The sequence below is a fragment of the Camelina sativa genome, chromosome 17 (assembly GCF_000633955.1).
Source record: "Camelina sativa cultivar DH55 chromosome 17, Cs, whole genome shotgun sequence".
Taxonomy (NCBI): Eukaryota; Viridiplantae; Streptophyta; class Magnoliopsida; order Brassicales; family Brassicaceae; genus Camelina; species Camelina sativa.
The window spans coordinates 14,605,587-14,629,958 of NC_025701.1; the positions used below are offsets into that span (position 1 = coordinate 14,605,587).

The 24,372-nt window shown below is 33.2% G+C and overlaps 1 protein-coding gene across 1 annotated transcript; it reads right to left on the bottom strand.

The window, feature by feature from the left end:
• LOC104759034 lies at positions 1,069-19,281 on the bottom strand. The gene is made up of 13 exons (XM_010482009.1): positions 19,174-19,281; positions 3,769-3,876; positions 3,494-3,661; positions 3,263-3,382; positions 3,012-3,110; positions 2,721-2,834; positions 2,488-2,601; positions 2,226-2,360; positions 2,027-2,142; positions 1,786-1,932; positions 1,353-1,421; positions 1,175-1,243; positions 1,069-1,114 (listed from the first exon to the last, which is right to left on the bottom strand). The coding sequence occupies exons 1-13, from the start codon at positions 19,279-19,281 to the stop codon at positions 1,069-1,071; spliced, it is 1,413 nt and encodes a 470-aa protein (XP_010480311.1).

The window sequence follows — 24,372 nt, forward strand, 5'->3', positions numbered from 1 at the left end:
GTTTAGTTTTTCTTTTAAAAATATTTAGGTTTCTTACTGAAATTACTTATAAGAAAAAAGATAATCACATAGTTCATTCATCGAATGAAATATATGGTACCTGTAGGGGAGTAGTCAATGAGTTTGTGCATGGACGTATTTGAGTAGAAGTCTCTTGTTGAGGGGGTCTAAAACTCAGAAAAGGCTGACCTACCAACTCTTGCGCGTTGCCATGATGCCTAAAGAAATGAGAAAACTAAATGAGTTCAAAATTTTGTATGAAGCCTTAATACCTGGACTTAAATTAAATTGCCACAGAAGAAAATATCTGTTGTACTGAATTTTGTGACCGAGTATATATGTTTGGACTTAATACCTGGTAGAAATCGATGGTATTTGAAGTTGAGGAGAGGTCACAGAAATTTGATTTTGTAAAAGATGAGTCCTGCATTAACCCAAATAATTCAACAGATGTAAATATATATATATATATATATATATATATATATATATATATATGTATATATATAATAACACTTTGTAATGATTTGCCTTAAATCCAATATATTTCAATTTGTGGAAAAAATATATATATAAAAGAAAATCTATATAGGAAAGAGAGATATTAAACTTAGAATAAAATAATGGAGAAAGATATATATTTGGTAAAACTCGACGACATTTGAGGATGATATATATATATATATAAGAGATTGAACTTAGAATAATATATATACCTAGTAGTAGTAGACCTCGACGGCATTTGAGATTGAGGACGACGCATAGGAATTTGATTTTGTTGAGGAGGACCCATAGGAATTTGATATTGTTGAGGATTCCTGCGTTAATCCAAATATTTTTAACAAAGAAATACATGACGATATATGTTATAATATAATATTGTAACTATTATATATATATATATATATATATATATATAATTGTAACTATTAGGTGAGCAAATATATCAGAGAAATCCATATAAAGGAAAGATAAGAAATTAGCATGTATAAGAGAGAGTGAACTTAGAATTGAATCTTAAAAAAATATACCAAGTAGAGCTCAAAGGCACTTGAGATGGAGGAGGCATCATAGAATTTTGATTTTGTAGAGGACAAGACCTACGCAAGACAAACTATTTAACACAGAAATATAAAATTTAAAAGAGATCAAACATAAAACAATATATATATACCTAGTCGAGCTCGACGACATTCGAGGTTGAGGAAGAATCATAGAAATTTGATTTTGTTGAAAATAGTTCCTGCATATTAACCAAAATAATTTAACAAAGATATATATATATATATATATATATATGTATATATTATAATTATATTTAAGAGAAATTAAACTTAAAACAATATCTTTACCTAGTCGAGCTCGATGACATTCGAGGTTGAGGAGGAATCATAGAAATTTGATTTTGTTGATAATATGTCCTGCATTAACCCCAAATTAACTTATCTATATAACTCTAACTATTTGGTGAAACAAATATATAAGAGAAATTCATATCGGGAGAGTGATAGTATTTAAAATAATATAACAGAGATTAAACTAGAATCATATATACCTGGTAGAGCTCGATGGCATTTGTGGTCGATTGATGGTGTTAATATTTTGATTTTGTAGGGGATGAGTTCTGTGTTAACAAAAATAATTTAATAACTAAACATATAATTGTGATCTTATATAATGGTATATATAATAGGCAAGGAGTACTAATTCTTAATTTTACTTTGTAAGAGGAATCACAACTTGATTGAGGTGTAAATAGTATTTACGGAAAAAAGATGATCTTACATAGCCAAATCTGAAACCATCCTTGGGGGGAGATGTTCGTCTTCTCTGTTTGTTAAAGCTCTCGGAGGTGGTTGCTGCTCGTACATGTTGAAATGTGAACCAATCAGACCATGTTGGTACGCCGGATACGATGGGTAATTTTCTGGTCTGTATTTCATAAAAAAAAAAGACATTAGAAACATTAGATGAATGTTACATGTATATTCAAAATCAATTTATTTGTAACTAATTTTTTACATACACAGGTGGTGATAGAAACTGATCTTGAAGATGATTTGGTAACCCAAAAGAATCAATCAATGGCTGCTGATGTGCATATTCATTGTTTCCTTCTTCGGTTTGATGAACAATATTTATCTGGCTCATGAAAAATATATTAATCAGAAACTTCATTAAAGTAATCAATGATCAATAATTGAAAAAAAAAAAGTTTTGTTTACCATCGTAGAATTATTTGGATCTTGAAGTGAATTCATAATCATGTTTTGGTTGGATAAGTATTGCTGATCTGATTGTATGTTTGGTAAGTTTCCTTGTACATACCCATTTGAATGGCAAACCAATTGTTGCTGTTGCTGCTTCCGAGAAATTATCAATATATAACCAACGATGGTTAGTTCTGATGATGGGATATAGTAATGATCTTATCTGTCTAATTCATCGAAGACTAATTAAAAGTGAAAAAAAGGAAATCTAACGTACCATTGCAGAACCATCTGGCTCCTGAAAAGAATTTAGCATGTTCTGTAATAAATCTCCTTCATCTGATTGTTGTAAATATCCATTTGAATTGGATAATGGTTGTTGGTGTTGTTGCTGCGTAGGCAAAATGAAAACGAACATAATTGTATATTATAATTGATTAGTTTCTTAGCATACAATCTAATCTGGTTAATAAATATACATTCGTACTAAAAAGATGAAATGTAATTTACCATTGTAGAAACATCAGGTTCATGAAAAGAATTCAGTATGTTTGGATTTAATAAACCTTGTTCATCAGATTGTTGTACATATCCATGTGAATTGGCTAATGGTGGTTGTTGCTGCTGCTTAGGCGAAATAAAAACGAATTCAGTTATTAAACCATATTGATGGTTTAGTGATAGCATATAGTTTTATGTATGCCTCATAATGAATTGTATATTGAGAAAAAAAATAATTAAAATAAGATAATTGAAAATATATATATATATTTATATATATTTATGAAATCTAGAACTTACCATTGTAGAAGCATCTGGGTCTTGAAAAGAATACATCATGTTTGGATTTAGTAAACTTTGGTGATCAGATTGTTGTGGTTGTTGTTGTTGCTGCTGCTTCTTANAAAAAAAAAAAAAAAAAAAAAAAAAAACAGATTAAGTTATTAATATATTATCATTGATTGTTTAGCTATAGCCTATACAGCATACTTCTATCATGCTCATGAATGTGAAAAAAAAAAGAAAACAAAAATAAAAAATCAATAATTTACCATTGTGGACACATCTGGCTCCTGAAAGGAATTGAGCACGTTTGGATTCAGTAAATCTTGGTTATCAGAATGTTGTAAATATCCAAGTGAACGACACAATGGTTGTTCTTGTGGCGCCGGCTTAGATAAAATGAAACGAATTTAATTATTAGAATATGTTTCCTTGAAATGTATAGTTTTTAAGGCCTTTAGTTATAATGATTAAATGTTGTAATCAAAAGTGTAACATACCACGTCAGGTGGATATTGTGGTATTATTAATGACTCTGGAAATGGGACTAGACTTGGTTGTGTACTTGTTGTGGGAGTAGCCTCGCTTATTGCTGGAACAGAGAATAATCCAGCAAATACTTCATCCATGTTCTCAGCTTCTACCATTGTAGGGTCTTGCCTAAGCTCCTTTATATTTCACACCCAAAGGCAACACTTAAGTTTATTCATCAATATAGACATATCACAATAGGTTTTATATAAAACTTGAAGCACAACAAAAAAAAAAGGCATACCATTGATTGAGGAAATGGTTCTGGTGACGGGGGGAACCACGAAGGACTAAATGGTAAACTTTGATCATCGAACATATTGACTTGTTTAACTGGAAGATCGATACGTACCTGAGATAATCATAAATTGAATTAGCAAACATATTTGGCTTCCTTTTGACTAAATTAGCCAGTCAAGTACAACAGTTCGTCCCATATATATTTAAAAATGAGGAATCAATTTTTTTATACCGATCGATATCATCCTACTTATATGTATTCAAATATCAGATTCGAGTATGAATTGAGGAGAAGAAAATCAAACTGAACCATGTTGTATTTAACCACACACACACAAAAAAAAACTTTGGTTTAACCAAAAGTAAAGAAAAAAGTTACTCGACCATTTTAATTTTAATTAATATTATGAGAAAATTAACTTGCCAACCTCTAATCAAAAATCTGAACTCGAATCAAACCAAAAAATTGGACTGAATCCAAACCCAGAATTTTTTATTTAATCAGAATTTTAAAGAATCTGAAAAAATCTATACCTGATCCAATCCGAACATAATTTTTACATTTACCCTATTAAATACTAAACTTCCCTACCTGAAAAACTTGAGCTCTTCCTACTAGAAACCGACCCTAATACTTGTATGCCCAGCCCTCGTTTAGTTCATATTTTTTGGTTTAAAACTATTAGCTATTAAAAAATAAAGTAATTTGTGTATGTGCAGAATAATTAAATAAGTGTATAGGAAAGAAATTTCACATATAACACAAGCAGAATCAGCCTTGATCAAGCAGAATAAGCCTTGGTCGGAAACTGGTTAAATAAGAGCCTAGCTTGTGGCTCATATAATTATTTTATTTGAAAAAGGTATTTCATTTTCCCTTGGAGAAAGTCAATTTTTGCCTTTGAAAAAGCCATTTTTCCTTTTGAAAAACATTTCTTCCCTTTAAAATATTGTTTTCTTAAATTTAGTTTTAGTTTTGAAAAAAAAAAACTGCTTGAAGCCTCTAAAATATCAGTATACAAGAAAAATGCCTCTAGCTTTGTGTGCATCCATCAAATAGACAACACTGATAACTTTCCTGAGCACTTTCATCTTGATATATGAATAACGAAATATCAAACTAAATAAATCTATGTGCTGATGACTCCAAAAACAATAATTTTCTTTAAAAAAGGTTTGCAAGAAGCAAATAACTCTTTCTTTCTCACCTTCAGTAGCAATAGATTGATCTTCTTTTAGGATTTTGCACATGAAATCTAAGGATTGATATACGAAGAGAACAAAACAAAAGATAAATAAAAATCAAAGAAGACAAGAAATATGGTTATATGTTGGAAATCAATATGGTATTTAATCATTATCTAGACAGATCTCTACTATGTCTCTTTTGTAAAATTCAATAAAACTTTGATGTAGGATCTGGATTGCAATAAAGCTAAACTGCAAAGAAAAAAAAAACGAGAGACACTTACTGGAGAGTTTGAGTAAAAAAGGTGAGCGATATGGAAACTGGGGGAGTTTGTATAGGTAAAGAAAAAAAACTGGGAGAGTTTGTATGGGTGATATTGAGAACCCTACCATATAGGCATATATATACCCAATGTCCAATGAAGAAGTTCTTAGCTACTTTATCATCATAATGACATCTGTTGAACTGTTTTGTATCTTTTTGTTATGTTAGCTTTTTTATATTTTTTTTTACTTTAAAAAGATTTATGGTAAAGAAATTAAAAAATTACACTATTTATTTTTTGTTATTATTTAGAATTTCACTAATTTACCCTAGTATTAGTAGATATAAGAAAAAAAATTTGACTTATTTTACAGAATTTATAATTTAGTAACTTAAACAAGAGCTAGTTCACTAAAATTTAAGTAAAAATACTTTTTAAAAGTTAATGTGAATTTTTGTGGCGGCGCCGCAAATTATAAAAGTAGTGAAAACTAATTTACGTTTTTTAGTAATGATAATGAATAAACTAAATATAACTATATTGTCGTTATACAGCGCCGCCAATTATAGAACTAGTGAAAACTAATTAACATTTTAAAATAATGATAATGCATAATTAAATTTAGTTATATTGTCGTTATACGGTATCGTTAGTTATACAATTATATGTACTTTTCAAGGTAACACCGTAATTTATAAAAGTTATAAATTAGAAAACAATATATTAACCTGTTAATTATTACTTTTTACTAATATTTTACTATTAAATAAGTTTACAATATATTAACCAAATTAACGTGATAAACATTACTGAATACTTTGATCATTATTATGCAAATCTCAACAAATTAGTTGTATTTTCCAGAAAAAATCTACAACATAATTTAATTTATTTATGTAGATATGTCATTTTTAGACTAACGACAATCCCAAGATGGAAAAAGCTGTGAATTGACAGTGAGTTGTCACTCTATAATCAGTGGTTTTACTTAAATTAGAAAAGTCTCTTTTGTATTTTCTTCCCAAAAACTAATGTTATTCCAGGTAATATATTTCAAAAGAGTAAAGCATAGAAATAAAATGAAAAAAAGTTATGTTAGGAAAAAAAAAAAAAAAGAGAGAGAATGATTGTTACACGTGCAATTTGCACTGGATTCTACCCAAATCTATCACCGTTCGTTGCTTATGATGACTCTCTTCAAACTGACACGACTAATATTGTTACAAGCTTTAACTGTCTGTTTTTTTTTTTTTTGCAACCGTTACACCTTTTAGAGATTTTGTCAAACATGGAAAGGTATAGAGACAAGATAATCAGATTTGTTTTTTTCTTTTTCATAATTTTGACATTTCATGAAGCTATTTCTTTTCCATTCTTTTATTTTTATGAGATATAATTTTGTTTAGCTATACTTGAATAAGAAATCTACAAATATATGAATTTTTTTTCTTTTCTTTTTAGAAAGCTGTATCCTAGAGAAAAAAGGTTGAACACTGATTTCTATAGATTTTATTATTATTATTATTATTACTACATTGTAAGAGATTCTTTAGATACAAACAAAAACTAGCCTATACTCAAATTTGGCGTTTCATAAAAAAATAATGTAAAACCATATATACAGTTCATACTAAAATCTTTAAGTAACAATTGTGCTTCTATATTAACCCATTAGTAGCCCACAAAGATTTAATATACAATTTAAAAAAATCCTTTTAGCTTAACTTGGAAAATAAACCCAGTAAAATTCAACCAAACTAGAATCAAATCTGAATAAGAACCCAAAATTCTTAAATGCTTTTAAAAAGTTTTATAAAATTACTAGGAGAGTTACCCGCATGCTTGTGCGGGCAAGAACTGAATAGAAAAAAAAAACTAATTTAATTCTTCATAATGTTGAATCAAATTTTTATTATATTTTAAAAACCTGTTTAATTTTTTTTAATTTTTATAGTAGTTCGTATATTCAAATATATATTTTTTTAAAAGTTTCATATTAAATATTATTATTTTCACTTTTTAAAATAATAAAATGAATAGTTAATAAAATGTTTATAGTATTACTCTACATATGCAAAATATAAATTGAAATTTTAAAATCTATTTTTAAAGTTTAATTGAAATTTTAAAGGCTATTTTCAAAGTTTAAGCCCAAATTGACCGTAACAAAATTTTAAATGAGCCAAATACAATTGTTACGGTCAATTTTAATTACCTTGATATAATAATTTGGGATAATATAATATGTAATTTCGTTTAGACTATTAAAATAATATTTTAAGCAACCCATAAATGTACTTCTATTTAGACCATTGTATTTGGTACTATAAACATTCAAAATTATACTAAAGTTTGCATATACAAAAAGTTAATTAAGCCACTGTATCTTTATTTCTGAGTCCATTCTTTATGACTGAGTCCCTGGGCTCTCACTTTGATGCTCCATCACATGGTTTATGTAATAACGTCCAGCAAACTCAGACTTGTAAATATATAAAGTGTATGAAACAAAATTATTTTAACATCATACATAATCATATATAAAGTGTATAAAGTTATTTTTACATAATCAAATCTTACATAGCCTGGTGATTCTCCAGTCCTTCGAACTGTGGTTTTATAAACATTTGCAGTTTAAAATTAATATATTGGTTACCTTATGATGATTATATCAGAACTATTTTATGTTACACACCTTCATATTCTCCGAGTTTCACAAACCGCATTACACAAAAAAAAGGTTTGGATTTGTATATGAGATGGCACCCGTTTGATTGCCATTTAGACATGAATTCAGAAGTGTAGTTGTTTTTGACACGACATTTCACAGTTTATTCCTACATGTTTATCAAATTAATAAAAAATCTTAATAGAGACAACTTTAAAACGTAACTGTCCTAAAGGTAGAGTAAATGTCTTTTACCTGCCATTCAACAACGTGAGAACATCATTACTATTATTGGCACTCTCAGGTCTTCTTTTATCTTCCACATCTACTATACACTCACAGACAACTAATTTGGGAAAAAGACAGAATTTAGCTTTCCAAAGTGTTGCAAATCTATATTTGGTAAAAGTTTAATTCATACTTTTCTAAGGGAGGGACCAATACGCAAAGTTACAACAAATCCTATAAAGATTCTAGATTCCCGAACACAAAGTTACAATTAACTATACTCACATATTGTACCATATCAATATTAAATTAATTAACGAAACACTTACCGAAAGAGATGGGATGATTTATTTTTCCATGATATATATCATCCAAATACTCGAATCAAAAGTAATTCTTTGGACTCAATTGTTGGACCAGCGTCATAGTGGTATCGTCCGTGAATTTAATTTGATAAGGATGATGAGTATTCCTCTCATTCATGGTTGGATTGATTACTTTAAAATTTCTAATATCATACCATTCAACATCGTCGATATATTTCTGGAGTTTAGCGAGTGTATTTGGTAAAAAAGTAGTTTTGATTGTGTTACTCTTCACAGTTTAATAACAATTGTGTAGGAAGTCGTATATATAAGAATTGTTAAAAAATGAACTTTAAGTAAGAATGATGTTCAATTAACGATACTAACCTCTACATCCACAAGAAGCAGTACTCTTTTTGTAAAGAACTCGCTGATACTCCAAGAATGTAAGACCTTGGCGTGTATACGCCAATTAGTTCTTTCGGGAAGAAGATCAATTAGACCTTGACCTTGGCGCTAATCGAATCTCATGATTTTCTCCAATTAGGGTTTTTCCTGTTTCTTCTCTGTTATCGAAAACGAAAAGGGGATTCCAGATTTGTAAGAATACAAACAGTCACGATTAAACGTTGCCTCTTAATCGTTTTAGTGTCTCACCTTTTGTTTGACTATTAAATATTTTTTAATATTTATTATTATATATATAATTACAGATTAAAGATAAAGTTTGTAGTTAATAGTTATGATGTAAAATTATATATACATTTTATGACACAGCTAACAATTATATGTTTATAAACAACATTGTTGAAACCAAATAAAATATAATCATGTGAATTTTTTTAATAAAATGTTCTTAGACCATCTACAATGTATTTATCTTTTATTTTATAATATAAAATAAGTCAAAATTAGAAAATGGTTTTTTCCAATGTGAAAGTCTATATCTGACTATTAAATAGAGGTAGTGTTAAAGATATTAAAAATTACTTTATTTAAGAGAAGAAATATAATTCAAGTCTAAATATCCAAAACAATTATCCAACTACAAACCATAATTATACAGTCTCAAATACCTCTTTGAAAACAACATTAAGTGTTTTATTCTGGCATTTCCCATATTTATCTGTAATTAATACCTTTAAGCATTTTCTGGTTGTGACTCGAGAGAAGGCAACATAAAGCTGTCCATGTGTGAAAACCGGTTTCGGTAGAAACAATCCAACATGTTCTAGCGTCTGACCTTGACTTTTGTTTATAGTAATTGCAAACTCCACGGTAACAGAAAACTTTCGTCACCTCATACGAAAGGGAAACTTTGCATCAGGTGGACTAACATACATCCTAGAGATAAGTACTTTATCACCAACCTTTTTTCCTGTCACGACTCTTGCTTCGATTATATGATTGGTCATCTGAGTAATAATTAACCTCGTACCGTTACTCAAACCTCCCTTAGGGTCTATATTCCTTAGCAACATGACATGTGCTCCTATTTTCAACGTTAAAGCATGGCTTGACAATCCAGAAACTTGTATATTGTTTAGGAAATCCTAAGTGTAGATCATATTATCATGAGCACTTTTATCTGACGTTTCAATACTATCAAAGTTAAGATATCGTCTCTCCTCACCTGTAAATAAAAAAATAAAGAAGGAATTTTAGATATGTGATATCTTGTTTTTTGTTGGGTTTTAAGCCTTGTTTTTGGTTAGTTTTGTTGCATAATCTTGTCATTCTAGGTTGTTTTAGGAGCATATGCATATAGTGTGCTACCTCTCAGGTTCTTAGAGTAATATCATCACATTTGGAGCATTTGGACTTGTTTTGATGCAAAGAAGCAAAGAAGAGTGAACTGGAGAAGAGGCACTTGATCACCACCATCAGCGGCCAAGACCATCGGCCAAACGGTGGCCGAGTGAAGCAAGCGGTCAAGACCAGCAGCCAAACACAAGCCGATGGAACAGGAGACGCACTTGATCGCCACCATCAGCGGCCACCTCCCGCGGCCAAACCTTTTCCGCGTGAAGCCAGCGGCCACCTCCCGCGGCCAAACCATGCCTGCGTGAAGCCATCGGCCACCTCCCATCAGCCAAACCTTGCCCGCATGAAGCAAGCGGTCAAGACCATCAGCCAAACAAAAGCCGAAGGAGACGCACTTGATCGCCACCATCAGCAGCCACCTCCCGCACCCAAACTTTTTCCGCGTGAAGCCAGCGGCCACCTCCCGCGGCCAAACCATGCTTGCGTGAAGCCATCGGCCACCTCCCATTTGCCAAACCTTGCCCGCGTGAAGCAAGTGGTCAAGACCAGCAGCCAAACAAAAGCTGATGGAACAGGAGACGCACATGATCGCCACCATCAGCAGCCACCTCCCGCACCCAAACTTTTTCCGCGTGAAGCCAGCGGCCACCTCCCGCGGCCAAACCATGCTTGCGTGAAGCCATCGGCCACCTCCCATTTGCCAAACCTTGCCCGCGTGAAGCAAGCGGTCAAGACCAGCAGCCAAACAAAAGCTGATGGAACAGGAGACGCACTTGATCGCCACCATCAACGGCCACCTCCTGCGGCCAAACCTTTTCAACGTGAAGCCAGCGGCCACCTCCCGCGGCCAAACCATGCCCGCGTGAAGCCATCGGCCACCTCCCATCGGCCACCCCCCATCGGCCAAACCTTGCCCGTGTGAAGCCATTGGCCAAACCTTGCCCGCACGAAGCCATCGGCCAAACCCTGCCCNGCATGAAGCAAGCGGTCAAGACCATCAGCCAAACAAAAGCCGAAGGAGACGCACTTGATCGCCACCATCAGCAGCCACCTCCCGCGGCCAAACCTTTTCCGCGTGAAGCCAGCGGCCACCTCCCACGGCAAAACCATACCTGCGTGAAGCCATCGGCCACCTCCCATCAGCCAAACCTTGCATGTATGAAGCAAGCGGTCAAGACCAGCAGCCAAACAAAAGCCGAAGGAGACGCACTTGATCGCCACCATCAGCGGCCCTCCCGCGGCCAAACCTTTTCCGCATGAAGCCAGCGGCCACCTCCCGTGGCCAAACCATGCCTGCGTGAAGCCATCAGCCACCTCCCATCAGCCAAACCTTGCCCGCGTGAAGCAAGTGGTCAAGACCAGCAGCCAAACAAAAGCTAATGGAACAGGAGACGCACTTGATCGCCACCATCAGCGGCCACCTCCCGCGGCCAAACCTTTTCCACGTGAAGCCAGCGGCCACCTCCCACGGCCAAACCATGCCCGCGTGAAGCCATCGGCCACCTCCCATTGGCCACCCCCATCGGCCAAACCTTGCCCGCGTGAAGCCATCGGCCACCTCCCATCGGCCAAACCCTGCCCGCGTGGAGCCGCCAGGCTCCTCACTTGTTTTAGTTTTGATCCGGGTTTATACCGGTTTGAACTGGATTGACCCGGCTCCCTTTTATCCTTTATCTTATATTCTGTTTAGCAGCCACTTAGGGTTCTTAAGCTTATCTACTCTTGGTTTGTTGAATGATTGAGTACTTCTAAGTTTTTAATAGCAATTTCTCCTTTAAATCTCTTATTATGATTTCACAAAGATCAAACTCTTTCCTTTGTGTGATCATGATGATGAGTGAGTAGATCCTTAAAACTTTGGGCTAGGTAGATTAAGGAGATAGATGATTGATCTTTGATGTCTAAGGCTTTATTTATGTGTTTCCTATCTTGATTAGTGTTAATAATGCTAGATAGCCTTGATCATGCTTGAATCTAGACATTAGGATTTTCATGCCCATAAGATGTTTGATGAAATTCCCGAACCAAATTAATCAAGAGCTTTGTATTCCTAGCCAATGGAAATTGATGATTAGGGTGCTTAGTGGTATTTAGACTTGTTCTTAATGCATGCTTGCCTTGTGATTGCCTTTGGAAATAGTTGATTATCACTTGATTAGCATAGGAATCTCTATCATGGAAATGAATTGATTTGCATAAGTGTTCTTAGCCATAGGATTGTTCTTGATTGTTGCTTAGACATCTAGGATTGGTTAGCTATCTCCCAAGTCAATTACCTTGCCTAAGGTTCACTTGTTTAATCTTGATTTAAAGTTTGTTGCTAGTTGTGTTATGTTTCTTTGAGTTTGCATTGTTTGAATTGTCTTGTTTTCTTTCTTTGAATCAGTTTGTTAGTTATGATTGTTACAAAAGAACATTTTCCTGTTTAAGAATAGATTAAGCATCTTTGTATATTCTTAGTGAGTTGATTAATGCAAATTGTAGATTGATAATTTAATTGATAGAAAAATACTACATCAATATGTATTTAATATTAGTATTTTTAAAAATTATTACTTCAATATCCATATTCCATATCCTATTTAATTTGCATACCTGGTAGCTTGCTAAGCATAAATTGATTTATCTTATCAACATCACCATTTCTTGGACTTAGAATAGCTCTTTCCCTAAAGAACTTTGGATCAGTTCTGCTTGCAAAAATTTTCACCTTAGATTTTTGTAACTATTGCTTGAATAGAATTTCCACTTGTATTCATTAATAAATCATCCGGAATTTCTATCTCCACATCTCTACTATTTGTTTCGTTGATTTTGCCATCCCCGATATCAAAAAGCCACTTTGAAAAAGTGGCGAGAGCACCCGCATCCATACTATTATGTGCCTTGCCAAGTCTCAAATTTTCGGTAAGTTTAAGAACCTTACAACTATTCCAAAGAACAGATGAGTTGATAGATGCTAAAACTGTCGCTACTCTTCCTCCTTCTGTAATAACATGTAGAATCTGTCACACACCTCATGATATCTCGCAAACTCCTATCCAAAGTTTCGTAACAAAGCTTGTTCATCATTGGAGCCTCGTCCCATATTATGAGCTTTGCTTCTCTAATTAAGTCAGCAAGATCAGATTCGGCATCGATCGTACACACAGAATATTCATTAAGATTGATTGGAATACCAAATATTGAATGAGCCGTTCTACCACCTTCCAAAAGAAAAGCAGCTATACCACTTGAAGCAACATTCAGAACAATATTACCTTTAGACCTTATATCAGCACCAAGAATAGTCCACAAGAAAGTTTTCCTACTACCACCAAATCCATGAACAACAAACATACCACCTTTGTCGTGATTCACAGAGTAAATGATTTCTTCATAAACACGTCTTTGCTCCTCAGTTAGCATAGGTAACAACTCATTGTATAATTCTTGTTGTTTATGAGGCTTATATACTCTCTCATCTGCGATAAGCCTATTTACACATGTGTTCATCATACTATTATCTGGTTTAGGAATTTTCTCAACGGCCGTAAGAGACGTCCTATTCGATCGCAACATCAGTTCTATTTCAGTTAAACATATATTTTTTATCTGAACATGTGTCAACATTAGACCTACAACAGTAAAGTTAAACACTTCTTTATAGTTTTGTTTGCGAAAAAATAAATTACATTCAATTAACAAAATAACAATTTGACTTGTGCGGGCAAAAACATTTTAAAAACAATTATTGGCTAAACTTTTTGTGGTCAAATATAACACTAATTCAATTCTTTTATAAATTTGTGTAGGCAAATATATTTTTAAATAATAGTTCAACTAATTTAACAAAATAAAAAGTAAATTAATTATAGGGCTAAAAAGGATTCCAACAAAAATGTAAATAGAAAAGAATTAACTAAAAGAGAAGCTATAATTTAATCTTCAAAAATAGTATTCATTTTGAGAATTTGTTAGAAATGCCCTTTTTGGCATACCATTTTCAAAAATGTCACTTTTTTTGAATATTTTCACTTTTGTCATCTTTTACACAATTTCCCTATGTTAAATTAATTTATAGAATTTGTTTTTTTTTTGTTTTTTGGGTTCCCAATTTACACATTTAGGGTATAGTTTTTAAGGGATAGGGTTTAGTATTTGGAGTTTAGGGTTTATAATTTTGTCATTTTATATACTAAAATGGGGTATTTTTGAAAATGGACACCATCAAATGGTAATTTTTAAAAGTGACATAGAAAAAGGGGTATTTTTGAAAACCCTCCATTTATTTTCCATTTTTTAATAATTTAAAATGGGATAAGATTATTTTATTTCTAAGATTTTCTAATTTTAGTTTAAAAAATAATAATTCGTTTTTTTAAACATTTTATTTTTAAAAGTGAAAGAAAATAATTTGTTAAAATTACTCATATACATATTAATTGTCATGAACTTTTGTCTTATTTAGAATCTTTGTTATTCCTTTTGGTGATAGAATATTCAGCCGGAATAACATGGTTTTTCCAGAGATTTACAGCAACCCTATGAGATTTTGTCGAGATCACAAAAATGTGTCATATCTTCAAATTAAATGGATGTTTGTGGTATATCCTCACGAGATTTTCAGTTCCTTCAATCCAAATCAAACCGTTATAGTTATCTATAGAAGTTTAACATTTTAGAAAATATAAATTTTCTTGAAACAAATATTTACAAAAGATTTTATTATTGAATATTTGATTTCTATTTTTTTAATTTTTGTTTAAAAAAAATTAGAGTAAAAAATAAAAGGTCTGTAGAAATTTAATAATTTTAAAAACAGAAATATTCTCAAAGAAATATTTGCAATATTTTGTACAGTATTTATTTTCTTTTACTTTAGTATAATACATTAATTTGCTGTGCACATGTGACTATGCCTTTTTTCCATATATATAGGAACGAAATTTGTAATCCGTATCCACCACATTCCAACATATTTATAATATGACCGCAACTTAGCTTGATTTTATTTTTATTTTGGGTCAAAACCGCAACTTAGCTTGATTTGTGTTTCTTTTATCAACTTCAACCTTACGTATTAAAAATCCCATTTAATTTGGAACTTGTTTGTTCCTCGTTAAATCAGTTACGCATTGAAATTTTGATTGCTTGGTGATATTGTAATGAATGTACTTTATATATATATATATATATAAATATATATTTATATACATATACGTAATAAATGTTACTTTATATAGGTTCTATCTTAAATAATATTTTGTTAAAATTTGTCAACTTTCAAGTTTTATTTTCTAAATTACGAATGTAAAATAATAAAAATATACAGGCGTTAGCAAATATTTACATAAATGGTGATATTTCTATAAATATATATTTATATACATATACGTAATAAATGTTACTTTATATAGGTTCTATCTTAAATAATATTTTGTTAAAATTTGTCAACTTTCAAGTTTTATTTTCCAAATTACGAATGTAAAATAATAAAAATATACAGACGTTAGCAAATATTTACATAAATGGTGATATTTCTAAAATTACTAATTCTTCTAACTTTTTTTTGTTCATACAAAACTTGCAGAGTAGTTTGCTTCAATTGGTTAACTTGTAATTGTATGCCCTTGTATGTATAGTCGAATAAAAAAACCATTAACCAAAATGGTGCTCCGACACACATATAACATAACCAATCGAAGGACACAAACATTAACTAAAACTTTAACAGGAAACACTGTATTTTTCGTGTTTAAATGAAAAATAATTTTATAAGTGAAACAAAAGATCTTTAGAAATTTAATAATTTTAAAAACAGGAATATTCTCAGAGAAATATTTGCAATATATTCTAGTATTTATTTTCTATTACTTTTAAATTTTAAATAAGATATAAAATTTAGATTTTAGATTTTTTTTATTAAACTAAATGCGAAATTTACAATTTGTAATATAGATTATTTATCCATCTAAAGCAATTTCAAATAAATAATAATTGTAAATTGTTAAAAAAGCTTTTCCTAATCTTCCTTAATCTCTTTCTTTCTTGAAAAACCTGAAGATATAAAGTCCTGAATCCAATTAATATTTCTTCCTTCTTCTTTCTATTTTTAAGAGGAAGAATAAATATTAATCACAAATATTTATGAAGAAATATTTAATCTATTTGTAAATGGAAAGAAATCAATTTTTTTAAGAAATTACCATATTTTTTTATGAATAGAATCCACCATAGTTTTTGTCCAACTATAATCATTACAAAAAATATTAGCAACAATATTATTTTTAAAAATTAAGGATTCGGGTTATCAAAAATTAATACCTGAATTTCATTATATTCAATTTTGTAGATCCACAATTATGATCAATGATCATCCATGAATTCAACTGAAACAAAAAAAAATTATGTAATAGGTTACATATAAATAGAATTCTAGTTTAAATGTATTTGTAAACAGAACGAAATCCAAGTTCTTAGAAAATTACCATATATTTGTTATAAACAGAATCCATCATAATTTTCTGCAACTATAATCATTACAAAAAAAACATTAGCAACAATATTATTTTAAAAAATTAAAGATTCAGATTAGCAAAAATTAATATATGAATTTTATTATATTCAGTTTTGTAGATCCACAATTATGATCAATGATCATCCATAAATTCAACTGAAACAAAAAAAAAATTTGTATTAGGTTACATATAAAAGTTTTTCAAATTACTAAACTACAAAAAAAAATATAGAAAATAATACAATATATATGTTTAAACAGATGGAGAAACCACATACAAAGTCTATGATTGCTTGATCTTGCTTTCCAAACAACCACTACAAAAAAAAAAGCATAAAAATTAGAATCTGATGAATCATATAAAATTGTGAAAAGTTGTATTTGCTCATTTGCTTGTAGAATAAAAAATCATCGAATAAAAATATGATCATGTTTAGCCAAGAGAATAAAATTGAATAACAATCACCACTTAAAAAAACACACAATTATTAATAATAATTTACCGAATTGATTATTTTTGCTTGCTTCATCAACTTGTTCGTCCAATCTTGTTTTTGATATACAAAAAAACATCCATGGTCCATGGCAAGTACACCTAAAACACAATCAAACAGAACAAAATGAGTAAAATTTTTGATATGATTCAACATAATAATTAAAAATTATAGCAGCATAAAATTTAATTATGCAAAGCACCAAAGCATATGGATAGTACATCAACATGAAAAAAAAATCAAAATCATACAATAGAAGTTGATTCATTAGAACCAAAATAATACAAAAGAAAAATTATACTCTCAAAACTATATGTTTAGCTTATTGAATCCGACTTCTACTGTTTTGGCTGAGCGTCTATATATATAGCTTAGAAGGAAAATCGTCATAATTATCTTTACCATTTTAATATTTTAAAAAATAGAAATTTTCTTTAAACAAATATTCGTAATATATTGTAATATTTATCTTCTATTTTTTTAAAGAGAGATATTGCGTAAATATATTAGATTTCCGATTCTGTAAACAAATTTCGTTTTTTTTTTAATTTTTGTTTTCTAATTTTTTAAAAAAAATTAAAACTTAGAAAAGGGTATAATTGTCCAGTTTTGAATCTCATTAATGGCAAATTAGTAATCTTAAGTCTGAGGATGAATGTGGTGCGTTTCAGCAACCTAAATAGAGAGTAAAAGCTTGTTCGAAATATTTATAAGAGTATTTTTCATTAAGGGCAAAGGAGGTCAATTTTTGTGAGATTGGCTGTGAGCTCTCTCGACTTCTCCTTTAATATATTAGATTGGAAATTTTTTTAAAAAGTCTTATAAAGTTATTGAAAATTTCTTTTAAAAGTCTTATAAAGTTATTAAAAGTTTCTTAAGTAATTCTTAAAATTAATCAATTTTCTATTCATATTCATAATGAAATAATTTGAAGTAAAATTTAATATAAAAATTTTATTTTATATTTATTTCATGTAAAAATTAATAATTTAGAATATGATATAAAAATAACATATATAAAAATACACGGGACGAATTGTTGTACTTAGCTAGCTAGTTTAGTCAAAGAGAAGCCAAACATGTGTGCTAATTCAATTTATGATTACCTCACGTACGTATTGATCTTCCAGTTAAACAAGTCAATATGCTCGATGATCAAATTTTGCCATTTAGTCCGTCGTGGTTCCCCCCGTCACCAGATCCATTTCCTAAATCAATGGTATACCGTTTTTCTTTTTTGTTGTGCTTCAAGTTTTATATAAAACTCTATTGTGATATGTCTATATTCATGAATAAACTTTACTGTTGTCTTTGTGAAATATAAAGGAGTTTAGGCAAGACCCTACAATGGTAGAAACTGAGAACATGGACGAAGTATTTGCTGGATTATTCTCGTTCCATCAATAAGCGAGGCTCCTCCCTCAACGAGTACACAACCAAGGAGTTCTTTTGTTTTCTTATAAATATGAAGTTTAATTAGGAGATATAGAGGTTACATTCTCGGCAACCCTAGATAATTTCATCAACCCTATATCTTCGACTTTGTCTCATAATTTTGGGCTTTAAAAAAGAGCTGGAGAAAATCATGTATCTTACCTAATCATCTAAATACTCAATTAATAATTTAATATCTAACATAAATTTTATATTGGAAAAAATGTATAAATATTTTGTAGTTTCGATTTTTTTTTTTCTCTAAACGATGAATGTCCATCTTTTACAATTTGACTTGGATAAGAATTGACACAAGTAATCTTCTTGAAGGCAATTAATCGGTATCTTCAAACTTCTCCCTCCAAACCTTGAGCAATCTTGCATCACACATAATTTTCCTGACATTCTATAGACCTTATCATTATTAGAGATTATCTCTTGTTTGCATCTATCATCATCAAGTAGAATCATAAGTCAATAATATATTATGTCAAAACCTTGCCATGAGGGACTTGTTCTTCTCATTACTATTACAACATAGATTATACCCTTTTTCACAGAACTTGAATTTTAACTGCTGAAGAAAACTCTTTATCCACTAATTTAGTGCCAAAGCAGGACCAGTTGAAAGCAGGATTCGCACAGGGACCATTGAGTATACCTTGAGCCATCGTCTGGTGCGTGGCCTCGGTTAAATGATAACCGTCCCAATTCACATATTCAGGAGGATTTTGACAATAGCTAACTCCTTTGTGTCCACATTCTTCATCGATAGTGAAGTAAAGTTATATTGACCTTCGACTCCACAACAAGCAGCCAAAGGTAGGAACTGACGGTCAAATACAAAATAAATTTAGAAAGGCACGGACCATATTTGACTGGTACTTGGTATAACCGGTACAAAGAGTTGTTGTAATCTGCGTAAATGACGTTGACATGAGGGTATATTTCTTGGAGTCTTTTAAGTTCTCTCTTAAGCTGTTTGTTGTGGTGCTCTCCAAATTCGTTGAGCCATGGTAGACAACCTGTGAGGGTCGTGGTCTTCTGATGCAGTCTGAAATAGAGTATGATACGCCGCATAACATCCGATTAGGAAGTTTCCGAGGACCGTAAATGTTTCCCTGTAGTTTTGTTGTTGAAGTTGTTAAAATGAAACACACCCGTAGGACTTTATCTTGAGGGGGATCAGGTAAACATATGTTACTACAATTGCAGAAAAAGTACCTTAGATGATACTCTTTCCTTCGAAAAGTGGGTAACTATAGTCGGTCACTCCGATCTCTCCCATAATTATCAGCGAGTCTCCAAGAATCTCTTTGAAATCTAAACCCCAAAAGAAAAAGACCGTTCCAAGGGAGCTCGATTTCTTTTTTTTTTTTTTTGAATGAATGTAAAATTGTATTAAACCAAAAAACGTTTTTACAATGAATGCTTCATCTTTTGAAAATAATAGCTAAAAAAAAATTGTAATATCCTATAAGTGTTCATAACTTAAGTAGAAGTGGAAGAACGAGTGTAAGGTCTTGTGGAGAACCAGAGTTGCAGGACTTCATCGTAGCGGTGGTCATGGAGTGAGCTGAGACGGTTACGAACGATCTTGTCAAGAAGTTTGATAAGTCGGGCTTGCAGGGAAGGGGCCTCGCCATGTCGCCTAGCATTTCTCTCACGCCACAGATGATACACAGTGGCTTGAAAGACATATTTGAGGATGAAACGTGGCAGAGGAGATAGAGCTGAGGAGGTAAGCAGTGGGAGCAGAGAGTTCCAATCCGGTGAGTAGAGAGTCAGTAACAGAGATTGTGTGAGGTCTTTCCAAATAGCCACAGAGTAAGGACAAGAGAAAAATAGGTGATCTCTTGTCTCTTCCGCGCCTGAACAGAGGACACATGCTGTCGGTTGCCCGGAGGACCAGTGTTTGATGCGATCACCAGTGTCTAGCCGGTTGTGAATCGCAAGCCAAAGTATAAATGAGTATTTGGGAGTTGAATATGAATACCAAACTCCTTTGTACCAGTCGACCATGGGGGGTGATCCACGAACATTATGCCAAGTGTGTCTAGAGGAGAAAGCCTTGGAGAACCGATCACCTTGAGATCTCCATAACGGAATATCTGCAGCATTTTGTTGTCGCCTGGGACGGCGACAAAGAGACTGAAGGGAGTTTTCGACATCATTTAAGACAGCGAGCCGATGGTGTCGAGGTCGATGTGCACTCATGGCCTCCTGAACTGTGGCTTCTTGCAGAATCCCCAAGTCTATGAACCCTCTCGAGCCCAGTATGTCAAATAAACATCCCATTGGCGACCAAACATCATACCAGAAGGATGTGGAAGCTCCATCATTAACCTCCACCTTAAACAGAGTTTTTGCCATTTCCCTGTACTTAAGAAGTTTCTTCCACATCCATGATCCCACCGTAGAGCTAGAATTAACCAGCCAGAAGGATTCCTTCGGTATGAGATATGTCCAAATCCATTTCACCCAGAGAGTGTCTTGCTTCGATAGAATCCGCCAGATTAGCTTTAGACAACTGACCTTATTAGCCTCGACTAAGGATTTCAGACCCAACCCTCCCTCTTGCTTCGGTTTACAAATATCAGTCCAAGCTATCTTTGCCTTCTTGGGGTTGAGAACCGGTCCTGACCACAAGAAAGCTGCACATAATTTCTCAATTTCACGGAGACAACCCGCTGGTAATCGATAAGCAGATAACCAAAAATTTGTTACACTCATAAGAACAGAGGAAATGAGGGTGAGCCGACCAGCATAGGAGAGTGAGCGAGCAGTCCAGGAACTGATTTTCTTTCGAATTTTATCCATGAGTGGGGTATAGTCTGTTGTAGTCATTTGCTTAGTAAGAAGCGGAAGTCCTAAATATCGAACAAGTAAGTTGCCAGTGGCAAAGGGGAAACTTGCAGAGATCTGATCACGCTGTTGGTTCGTCATTCCAGCTAGGTAGAGAGTGGAATTTTCCATACTGATTCGCAACCCTGACTGACTCGCAAACTCCTGAAAGATCTCAATGATCCCCTCTATCGACCGTTGCTGACCATCCACAAAAACCATCAAGTCATCAGCAAAACAAAGATGGGTGAGACCTATGTTCTTGCACTTAGGATGATAGCCAATACGCTCATTTACTGCAGCTTTATCAATCAGATGGGATAAGACGTTCATACAGATAACAAACAGGTATGGAGAGAGGGCACAACCTTGCCGCAATCCACGAGAACTGTTGAAAAAACCTGCCAATTCACCATTCACTTGAACTGAGAATGTGGCTGTCGTGATGCAGAGTCGAATCCAATGAATAAACTGATCTGGAAAGTACAACGCCTCTAGAGTGTTCAACAAGAAACTCCATTGGACAGAGTCAAATGCTTTAGAAATATCTATCTTCATCGCACAGCGCGAGGAGAGAGAGTCCTTGTGATAGTCCTTTACCACCTCTGTTGCCAACAATACATTCTCCATCAGCAAACGCTCTTTGACAAATGCAGACTGATTCTGTGCAATAACTCGCGGGAGCAGACTCTTAAGACGGTTGGCCAATAACTTAGATATCACCTTGTACAACACATTGCAGCAGGAAATGGGTCTATAATCTCTCATTTCAGTGGCATCATGATATGTATATATTTTACACATTTTCATGATGCATTTGTCATTCATTTTGTTCTCTTAACTCATTGCTTTGTATTGTTTTTAGTCTCTTTTGCTCAACATGCATATCTAGGTAGTCTTTGCATTGGTCTTGCATACATCTTGCATTTTGGAGTTGTTTCAGATGTTTTAGGAGGTGTCCAAACCATCAAATGCAAATAAGGATCAGGAGAGCAGTTAAGCGACTCGATCTACACTACCCAGCGACGCAAGCTTCCACGTCCTTGATCGAGTCGAGTGAAGATTTTACTTTGGGATTCAGCTTTCAACGTCTTCATCAAAGTTGTAGATAATTGAGTCATCTTTCCAATGCAGTTTATTTCAAACCAATCGGAGTCGTGGTTCACGAGTTATCTCCATTTTAGTGGATGCATGTACGTTCAGAAATCCGACTCGACCCGCATGCAAGGAGAGCTCCCACTCGATCAGATGTTAGCAGCGACTCGACCGAGACGTCCCAGGCTGGCTCCCGAGCACCTTCAAGATGCGACTCGATCAGCAGCTCCCGAGCACCCTCAAGATGTGACTCGATCAGCAGCTCCCGAGCACCCTTAATATGCGACTCGATCAGCAGCTTCTGAGCACCCTCACGTCGCGACTCGATCGACAGTTTCTGAGCACTCTTACGATGCGACTCTATCGACGCTCTGAAACCGATGTCCTGGTTATGTCCCGAAGACGCATCCGAGAAGGATTCCCGAACCGACGTTCTACATTGTTGTTTTATGTTTTAGAGATTTCCATGTTTTTTCCTATAAATATGTTTTGTTAAGTTTTGACTCGGGGTATCTTAGCTTTTATCTCGTTTTGTTCTTTCCCTTAAGGTTTACCCTAGCCACCTAAAACGCTTGACACTTTGTATCCCGATACCTTTGAATTTATTCAGTATTTTGATTCGATTTCTTCTACAATTTTGTTCATCTCATTTTTACCTATCTAAGAATGCTTGTTTCAATGTTTTCTGAATTTGTATCTTTGATGATGATTTTCGGATCTGAGTAGTGTGGTAGTTCTTGAGGATGGGATAGATTAGGTGGAGGATCTTAGGATGTAATGTGTTTAAGCTTTGATTGTATGATTCCCTTCTGGACTAGAGTTAGAAATACTAGTTTCTCTCTGATCAATTGGAACTGGGTTTTAGACATTTCCGCATCCAAAAGGTGTTCGATGAAATGTCTGACCAACTAGTGCCAGAGACTTACGTTCCTAGCCTAAGAGATTAGTTGTCTAGGATGTTTGTTGACGTGAATGAACTTGTTTTTCATGCCATGCTCGATTATGTTTCTCTAGCGAGAGCTAGGTTTGGAAGTGATTGAGTTTGAGTAGCTTCTGTCAAGAGATTGGATTAGCTAAGAAATGATGTTCATTGTTTAGGGATGGTTTGCTTGTGGCATGTTAAATACTCTATAGACTAGGATACTCCACCGACATCAATTACTCCCATCCTTAGGACCTCTTCCTTTCTGAATTTTATTACATTCCTGAGACTGTTTCGTTTCTTGCCTTTTAGTTCATGCTTAGACTCGTTTATGTTTTTATTCATTTTCGCCTCTTGTCATGCATTCTCGTTTCTAATTTTGTGACTTAGTTTCCTTTTGTATCGTCATCATTCTAGGACTGTTAGAAAAACACTCTCTTTGAATTGGCTTAACTTGTGATTTCTTGATTGCATCTTGAGTGATAGTAAAGTTTCCCAATTGGATTGACACCTTAAGTACTACAACTACATAAGGTTAATTGAGACCTGCTAGGATAGACACACAAAAATCTTAGTATCAATTTGGCGCCGTTGCCATTTGGGAATCTTTTTGCTACATTTAAGATTTCAAGTTTTGCAAGATTAAGTTCTGTTACACAATCAATCTGAGTACTAACTTGTTTTGGTTGTCTGCTTGTTTGTTTTGCATCTCAGATACCTGTTGATTGCAACCTTGCATGCACACCAGATCAAGAGGGCATCAGAATCTCGTTCCTGTTATCGACGAAATCAATCGGTTGCAACGCCCGCGACAAGCTCGTCAACCCACTGATCATCCCGCAAACGTCACTATGGAACAACAGCATGAACCACATCAGGGACCGCGAAACATTGGTGCTGG

Bases quoted from the DNA above. Each gene is read 5' to 3' on its own strand.
- LOC104759034 (XM_010482009.1), bottom strand. From the start codon at position 19,281: ATGGCTCAAGGTATACTCAATGGTCCCTGTGCGAATCCTGCTTTCAAC. The intron at 3,662-3,768 runs GTATGCCTTTTT...TGAAATATAAAG, and splicing joins AACCATTTCCTCAATCAATG to GAGCTTAGGCAAGACCCTAC. The intron at 1,422-1,785 runs GTAAGATCATCT...GGGTTAATGCAG, and splicing joins ATGGTTTCAGATTTGGCTAT to GACATATTATCAACAAAATC.